We start from the raw sequence: 9,752 nt of genomic DNA on the forward strand, positions 1-9,752 counted from the left end.
AAGGATTGGTATCTGGTTATCATGAAAGGGTAATATAAGATACGAATAGAAAAGCTTCTTTATAAACAGATTACTTCAGTTATTCTTGATCTTCTATATGCAATAGAGATACCTGGTAGTATGAGACAACCCTGAGGGCCACCGTGGCGACGTAGAGGGAGTTTGTGATGAAGTCGATGACGTTCCACATGTCGGCGAGGTAGTCTTCCAATCCGACGTCCCACAGCTGCTTCACTTCACTCCACATCAGCCCTAATTATAATAAGCAGAATATTACTATTATTATTATTATTATAATAGTTAATCCAACATGAACATGAATACATTATAATATGATATTATCGTATTACAATGGCATGGTAGATTCAGGCATTAATCCTTCATATCCCTTATGTACTTGACCACATACCAATCAAATTCTTACAATTCCATATAAACCTTTCTAAGCATCCTAATCCTTTGGTTCAATCATTATCCAGTTCCAGCCATTCCTAAAATTAACCTCGAAGGTTGGAACGGCATTGGTGAAGAGGCTTATTGGAAAATAAACATCGACAATTGGAGTTCTGGGAATGGGCAAATGCTGTTTGCTGCTATAGCGCACTTACTCAGCCTCCATTGGCTCATTACCAGTGACGCGCTGAGATCTCAAAGAGCCCTTCTCTACTCCTCATAGAGTGGGCTCGGGGATCCTCAGGTCGATAGTGTAAAGGTGACTTGCTTATTTTTCTTCAAGTACATAGTTTGATTATGTTCATTTTATGTACAGTGACCGAAGAAAGTATTTGTACAACTTGCCTTTTCTTTATATAATGAAATTAAATAATTATAAAATAGTTTCAGGTTCCTTAATAAAAAGAACAATTAAAACTTATTATTTATTTAAACGTAATAAATCACAAGGAAAAAAATATATGCACACTACGTTTATTTACTTGCTGTTGTTTGCATGCTTGAGTATAATCCTGTTCTTTTCTATCAGTATTAAAAAATATTTTAATCTATTAAGTTCGTTTTAATTTGACTGATCATAATTCCAAAAACAAATGAACTAAGTGCCGCTACCCAAATACCCACTGGGCCACCCCACTCCACACATTAAACACATATCAATATTAATATTGTTTAATGATGTATTTTTAAAATATGGATCCAGTTGATTATTCAAGGGTTATTCCCTTTTCTAGGAAGGGCCAGGCGCTGTAATCTAAGTTCTTCGTTCTCTCACCTGTAAAATTTTAAGGGTTGATATTTTTCACTTCAACTCCTTGGAAGGAGCGATAGCAATTACTTCTTTTGCCATTGTGTGCTAACAATGATAGTTAAAGAAGAAAAATTGAAGCACTAGCCACCGAAAAAGTTATGCTTAGTCGAAAAAGAAAAAGAGGTATTAAATATTAAAATAAAATAAAATTTTAAACCACTGATTAAGTCTTGAAATATTATCTCTCTGTGTTATTTTTTCTAAGCCCCATAAGTGCATAGGATTGATGGACAAACGAGTTGATAGTCAAGAGCCCAAGAGGAGAACAAAGGCAGTTATTTCAACCCAATTTTTGATTATTTTAATGAAAACTATGTATAGTGACTAGTCATAACTGATGAGTCTGCCAGGTATACATAGGGTGAATAAAAAATAGCGGCTGTTTCAAAACGATCGTTTTGTCGATCGATTTATCGTTGCGACAACCAACAACAATAGAAAATCTAAGAGTACATCATTTAAAGTAGAATAAATTTGCTAAAATCTAAGCCCTAATAGAGCTATTTACGTTCAATAGTTCTCGAGATATAGCTTTTTAAAAAGCAACATTTCATAAAAACGTACAGATGTCTATTAGCACTCGAATTAAAGCTAGTTTAATGAGCTATAAAGTAGTTTATGACGTTTATTTTCGTAGGAGTAGTATTTTTCATAAAATTTGCAAAAATAAATTGATTTATAATTGTTCGGACAAATTCATATTCATATGTGAATATCCTAAAATCTACTACCTCTACGAAGATAAGTGTCATAAGCTTTTATAGTAAGTTAAATTTCCTTTATTTTGATTGTTGGCAGACATATCAGCGTCTTACGGGTCTGGAGATATATTTTTCCAAAAATCCAACATTTTATATGAACAACTAGAAATTAACATTTTGTGGGTTTATTTTTTCAAATATCATGAAAACTGGAACTCCTACAAAGATAAAATTTATAAAATATTTTATAGTAAATTTAACTAGCTTTGATTGATTGATTTAATTTGATTGCTATCAGACATGTGGACATCCAATAATTTCTGAAATAAGGTTTTTCATAAATCAAACCTATTGTCCGAACAACTATAAATCAATTTATTTTAGCAAATGTCATGAAAACTACTATTCCTACCAAGGTAAAGGTCATAAACTACTTTATAGTATATTTAACTAGCTTTAATTTGAGTGCTAATAGACATCTGTTCGTCACATAGTTCCTGAGATATAGATTTCTCAAAATAGATTCACTAACTACTGATATTTCAGTACATTTTTATGAAATATTGCTTTTTAAAAAGCTATGTCTCGAGAACTATTGGACGTAAATAGCTCTATTATGGCTCACATTTCAGCAAATTTACTGTCCTTTAAATAATGTTCTTATAGATTTTATAGTTTTGTTGGTAGTTTTTAAGATATAGGGCTCTGAATGAAAAATTAATGCTTTTTTAAGGTTTTGAAACAGCCACCATTTCTTATTCCCCCTCCCTATAACTTGACAGACTCATCAATTTTGACTATTAATTATACCTAGTTTTCAATTAAGTAATCAAAAATTTGGGTGAAACAATTGCCTTTTTTCTCCTCTTGGGCTCTTGTACTATTTGGCTGTCCTGTCGGTGTCAGTGTCATTCCTGTGATCACCGTGTAATTTTTTTTTTTTACATTTAAGGTGAAATAAAAATTAAAATGGGATTAATTTATTTCATTTTTTTTATTATATGACTTGAAATTATTTTTTTTTCCTGCTTCCCCTATATTGAAAAATCTGAACTACAGAATAGAGGTTAAAATTTGAGCATGTATGTAACAATTTGAGCAACGAGTAGTAAAATTAAATAAACAATTATGTGATTTGGAATATGGGGATTGCGGGGGTACCCTCTCTTCTTGAAAAAAAAGTACAATTTAATACATCATAGTTTTTTTTTTTAATAATTTATTTATTGTTATTTACAACTGTATACATATATATACATCAAGTAAATTTGCTGTAAGTGATGTTATGATACAAACATATGGGGAATCTACCCATTGATAGTACTCCAAAAACATTTCTAGAGGAGAAGATCTCGAGGCCATCTTCTTTTCAGACGCCTAGGAGGATTATTAGGTAATGAAGGAGAAGCCTTTTAGCTAGAAACGATTTGGTTTGGGTGGTTGGGAATTTTATCATGGAAGGATTGGTATCTGGTTATCATGAAAGGGTAATATAAGATACGAATAGAAAAGCTTCTTTATAAACAGATTACTTCAGTTATTCTTGATCTTCTTTTATCCTCCTCTTCCTTTACCCTTTCATCATTTCCTTATGTTTTTGTTGGCGTGAATTTAATTTCTCATAAATATTGAGTATTTCAACATGAAAAAAAAATTTTAATCCTGAGCTCAACCCATCTGCCATCTTCCTGGACTTTGTCTCCATGACATTGCTGGTCTCCCTATAGTCTGCAGCAGCTCCTAGCTTTCTTGAATAATCCCAACAACAGTAACATTGCCACGCTTTTGTTAAATATGGTACAGAAACTAAACGAGGATTTAGGTTAAGTAATTTCAAATTCTAGCGTAGTGAACTTGATAGAGTTTCCTAAAAAAAAAATTTGTTTTTTCAATTTTAAAACTTTATTTCAATAAATCATTTATCAATATAAATATTAAATTATTATTGTTGGGTAATACGTAATAGTGGGAGCACGTTACTACTGATCTAAGGGAAATTTTCTGTTACACTGTAGCCGTGAGTCAACTCCTGTGGGTTCTGGAGCCCTCCAGGGATCCACCTTAAATTGATGGTCGAGCGTGATTCCGACCAACTCACCACCATGCACAACCGTTGTTCTAGTAACAGCACTTCTTTACAAAGTATTGAACCCTTGACCCTTCATGGTTTGTAGTGGTACAGATTTTAATTTTTTAAAAATATGTAGTAGTGATAACTGATCAAATTCATACAAAAATTAAAAAAAACTAATAGTAAAATAAATGAAAAAAAAAAACAACATAAAAATAAATAAAATCCCTCTCTGAATATATGTAAACAGACGGATAAAAATCAAACTATGTATATGAAAAGAAAAAACAATTATAATATTTATAATAATTCTTAAAAAAATTAAGAAGAATTTGTCATTGTTAAAACCACTAGTACTTTCTTCCTTCTATGAATCTCAATAAATAATTTGGTTCACCAAATAACCGCAGCTGTCTTTAGTTGTTCTTGACTCATTATATTACAATTAAAATAAGATAGATATATGGGTGTGTGTATCTGTGTTTAATTATATATATATATATACACAAATTTAGATCCAGATTTTAATCGTATTGCTATATGATCTTGTTTTATTGTATCTTTTATTTGCTCTTCGATTTTAATGTTCCTTTATAATATACAATATTACAATGATTTACTTATTATATATTGCTATGTACTGTCTCGGGATTTAGTCGGGATGGCAATTTTCCAAAATAAGTTAATTAATTAATTTATATTGAGTCCAGCAAAACTGTTATTATAATTGGATTCTTTTCCAAAGGCTTGTTGTGTGTTTACCAGTTTGCCAATTAAAAACTTTTATTTTTATAAAATATCGTTACCATTAATTATATAAAATAATAAGGTCCCCCTTGTTTGTGGAGAAGTATCCCTTCTTGGAGTACTGGTATCGGTATCAAATTGTAGGAATTGCCAAAACCTCGATATATAGCAATATGTTATTATTTTGTATATTTTATATAGTATTTTTACTTTTAATCAATTATTTATTACAAATTTATTAGTTCACTATTATTAAATTATAAATTGTAAATTCTTTTTTTTTTTTAATTTTTTTTTATACCAGATCGGCCTGGTGGGCCTTACATGGTTGCTATAACTTATATTATATATATATTTTTTAACAGTTGATTATGAGGGGGTATAGTCATACAAATGACACCCCTAACTATTTACAATATTCTTATTAAAAGAAAAAAACAAAAATAAATAGATAAGAATAATACTTCTTAATAATGGAGGAAAGTAAAATTAATAACAAAAAATAATGATATTGGTACACTTAAATAAAACAAACAATTGTCTTCTAATAGTAAAAGGAAACAAGTTAATTGGAAAAAGGGAAGAGAGAAAAAAAAAAGAATAATTAATTTTATATTTATTAAAAATTTATAAAAGAATATCCTGTAGCAGTCTGGGCTTCAGTCTTCGGGTTGAGGTTGGGTTTCCCAGGTTGTAGATCACTGCTCCTTTAACTGTCGGCAACTGGGAGTGGAACTTCATGAACCGTTTTTTTGATTTAATCCTCTATTGACTCCATATGTAATTCGCGATGCAATTGGCTATTTTTTAAGAACCAAGAAGCATTAACTGCGATTCTTAGGACTTTATTTTGTAAAAGATTGTAGTTTTTTTCCTTTTCGTGAAGGATGCCGCTCCCCAGACTTCACAGCCGTACATCAGCAGTGGTCAAATTGTAAATTCGAATCATTATTATTCACTTCATAAGTTCTTTCAATTATATTTTCATTTAAATATTTTTTATTCGTAGTTTTTTGTTAATAATTATTATAGAATTATTAGTTTTATTACTTGGAATTAATTCATATAGTACTCTAATATTCAAAAGTGTAACTAACTCATGCTTAATTTATGTTATCATTTCTCTATGTTCATTTGGCACCGACCGTTCTATGTTAATCTGGTCGGACTATGTTAGATCAACTTCTCTGAATAAATAAAATGATTCAAGCAACTAAGTGAAATGTAATATTTTTCAAGTTTGGGTTAGAGGATTCAACTGATAAATAAATATATATATACAATACATTTACAGACCTGCGACCCATCCTAAGATCATCCACTCGATGATCGATGGTAGGGAACCTCTCTTGGTGGTGACTTGCGGAGGCTGGATACTCCCGCTACCATCACCTCCGGCCCAGTCCAGCAAAGTCTCTATTCTCTGGGAGGCAAGGATGAGGAGGACTGCGCATATTACCAATATATAATACAATTAGACTATAATATGACTTAGTATTATAATATTATATAATTACATAATCCATCATTCTTTGTTTTAATAGAGGAACATCTAATAAAAAAAGCAATGATTTTATTTTAAATCGGATTTATTACAAGATAGTACCGTAGACTAGGGTTAATTTATCTGCTGGGTTTTCCAACAGATTGTCTCAAACTAACCACAGTCTACAGTTCATCTATGGAATACTTGATATTGGTACTGAATACTACGGTACAAATAAAAAACGTTTCGATTACCACAAAAGAAACGGTTATTAGCGCTATCTTCCGGCTCCTAGAGCAGCTTACTTCCATGGTGACCTCTGTTGGTAGCTCTCTAGCGAAGAGAATAACAAGATAGCTTTTTTTTCATGGTCATTTATGACATACGAAGGGTTTAACTAGAGGTAACCAATCTAGGCTAACTATATTGGGGGTCATGTTTTTTATTTAATGGGACTGCCACAGAAATAAAAGTCGACCCTCTCTTAGGATTCGAACAGACGTCACAGTATTCACGAGGCAGTAACTCCCATGGTTTCAGGCTTTCTGGTTGGAAATGTACTTATATTATAAATAATGAAAGAGTGCACTAAGAAGTCGTCCCCCGGCACGGGGAAAAGCATTTCGGAAAAGAGAAGAAGGGGGGATGTGGCCTTCAACCATTTAGGTAAATTATGAGCCAACCTGGGTAAGTTTTTATTATTTTTTTTTTCATAAATTTATTTCCAGTAATTATAAAGTTACCATATATGATAAAGGTATTATTCCTGAAATTATTTAATTAACATAAATTTATTTCCAGTAATTATAAAGTTACCATATATGATAAAGGTATTATTACCTGTCTGATTATTACCATCATCAAATATATAGGCCTCAGTTATCAAATTTCATTAACAGATCTATTTCTCATGTTTTACTTTGGTAATTCTTTAACCCCCCTGTAATTTATTCAAATAGACGATTTTTTCTTTTGTTACTCCGTATTAATGTTTTCTTTACAGTCTGCAAATAGCAAAAGCACACATATTAAAAAAGGATTTATTTTCATGATGTCCGATGAAGCTACTGTGCAAAAAGAAAAACATTGTCTGATGTGTCAGTGGAAGCAGTTTGTGCAGGAAGAACCATGAGTAGGCTTAGTTTGCTGGTAGAAGGATATCTATGGTGTAAGGATAAGGATACATAAGGAAAAATAATTTTTCTTTTACTATAACAAATAGGTAGTTGAAAGTTCTAGGTTGCAATATAATACTCACATAAGAAGGTGAAGTAGGACGCTGAGTGACAGATGAACTTGATGAAAGGCTTGCGCAGTGTTTGCCCAGGCTTGGAGTGAGGTGCGATAATGTACATTATGGAGAAGATGGGGAACATGGAGCCGATGCGGATGATCTGGAGAGCTTGCAGGACCATGTTCTGTCTTCGGAACCCGGGCAGTCCCTCGTACCAGATCGAGGCGAGCAGCTGCTGCACGTTAGGATGCGCCACAAACTGAACCACAACATAAACACATAAATATAATAATAAATAAAGATGTATATATAAACCTAAATAAACATTATAATATAATATAAAACTTAAACATAAAATATTTGAGGGGGCCGCCCGTAGCGTAGGTTAAGACAATATCTTGATGTCTATAGGCGGTGCCGGTTCGAATCTAGCCTCGGGCATCGACTTTTTTCATTGAATGGCGGTCCCACAAAATGAAAAACTTAGACCCCCAACCATGGTTAGGCAGAATAGGACTCCAATGGGAGTCTTGGCCGAAAACATAAAAAAAAATATTTGTGTAAAAAACGTCTACCAAATACGTTGCCCAATATAGGTCCCTTACTATTTCTACTTCATATGTGGTCACACTACATCTGGGCCCTGTTTCATAATGAAAGCTAATAGTATTAGTTCATTATACAAGTGTAGAAACTAGTGTGGTTATAAAACTGAATAATACTTTAATGATTGGAGAAGTTTGTCGGGGGGTGCGGTCAGCAAAGAACAACATAAATAAACAAAACCATATTTATTTATTTTATGCTGACGTTTCGACCTGAGTTTCAGGTCTTCATCAAGGGTTGTGGCGTACATTACTATTATTTTTTTACTGCTATGATATTACCGCCTATTATTATTTTACATGATACATATTATGTAGTAGCCCATTTTCAGTATGTACTTTCAACAGGTGCAGTATTCGCCATTACGCCACAACCCCCTGAAGACCTAAAACTCAGGTCGAATCGTCAGCATAAAATAAATAAATATGGTTTTGTTTCTTTATGTTGTTCTTTGCTGTCCGCACCCCCCGACAAACTTCTCCAAACATTAATCTACGGTCAACTATCTACTCCTCATTCTAAGTAATACTTATTTTTTTCATGATAGGGATGACTATTAGTGATCTTAAGGGAATTAAAAAATAGTAAAGTACAAGTTACTATTGTAAAGGTCTGTGTAATCGTATTAAGATAAATCTACAAGACTAATTAGTTTGGGCTTTATTATGAAACAGGGTCCTGGACAAGCGACTAACTTGGAATCCTCACTCAAGACTGAAAATACAGGAAATTGCACATTAATTCCGACTATTACAGCACTTACTAGACAAACAGTCTAAACTTCAAATTCATTACAAATTGATCTAGACTACTGTAATAAGGCCTATCTGGACATACGGAGTTGAGCTTTGGGGCTCCACTAAATCTTTGAATTACTCTCGTATCCAATCCTTACAATCCAAACTCCTTCGTAAAATCCTCAATGCTTCTTACTTTGTCGCAAATAAAATCATACATGAAGACCTTAAAGTTCCCTATGTAACCGATCTAGCCCGAGCCAGATATCACTGCTATTATAAACTCCCTAACTAATCCACTAGTTTCTAACCTTGCTTCCTCTTCCATTTCTGAAATCCTCCGTGGCGCCAGAATAGAATATGGCCTGTAGGACTGCTGATGTAAAAATATTATTAGAGAGACATCAGTGGGTAGTTTCTCTACATGCCTGTATTATGATCTTACATCAAATTTACTGGATGTATTTTAGAGTAAATGTCAATAACTAAATAAATTTCTTAAATAAATCAAAAATTGTATCCTTATTAGTCTCAACACTTTTTATTTCAACAATCCAACTGGCCGAAACCATTTCAGCCATCCTCGAGGACATCTTCAATTATAGATTCTTCCTCACATTAAAATTAAAAATTTGTTTTGCAGGCTATTTTTTAAATTTAAAATCATAAATATCTAAATATTCTTATTTTAAAATTATTCACCAAATCACTACCATATAAACAAACCATTTATGGACAAATTTATGATTTTAAAATAAGAAGATTTAGGTTAAAAATCTAGGTTTTTAACTTATAATAAATGACATTGGCAGAATAGCCTGCAAAACAAATTTTAAATTTTAATGTGAGGAAGAATTTATAATTGAAGATGTCCTTGAGGATGGCTGAAATGGCCGAAACGTTGGA

At 32.3% G+C, this 9,752-nt stretch overlaps 1 protein-coding gene across 7 annotated transcripts in view; it reads right to left on the bottom strand.

Annotated features, from left to right (window-relative positions):
* Positions 1-9,752, bottom strand: part of Trpgamma (Transient receptor potential cation channel gamma) — a 980,713-nt gene that overhangs the window by 54,201 nt on the left and 916,760 nt on the right. For all 7 annotated transcript variants that reach the window (XM_067052323.1, XM_067052322.1, XM_014426027.3 and 4 more), the window contains 3 exons: positions 7,528-7,762; positions 6,080-6,229; positions 113-252 (listed from right to left, as the gene is read on the bottom strand). In XM_067052323.1, coding sequence (XP_066908424.1) covers positions 113-252; positions 6,080-6,229; positions 7,528-7,762 — 525 coding nt within the window. The remainder of the gene's footprint in view (positions 1-112; positions 253-6,079; positions 6,230-7,527; positions 7,763-9,752) is intronic.

The sequence above is a fragment of the Halyomorpha halys genome, unplaced genomic scaffold (assembly GCF_000696795.3).
Source record: "Halyomorpha halys isolate HHAL.00 unplaced genomic scaffold, Hhal_1.1 Scaffold3.1, whole genome shotgun sequence".
In the NCBI taxonomy this organism is placed as follows: domain Eukaryota; kingdom Metazoa; phylum Arthropoda; class Insecta; order Hemiptera; family Pentatomidae; genus Halyomorpha; species Halyomorpha halys.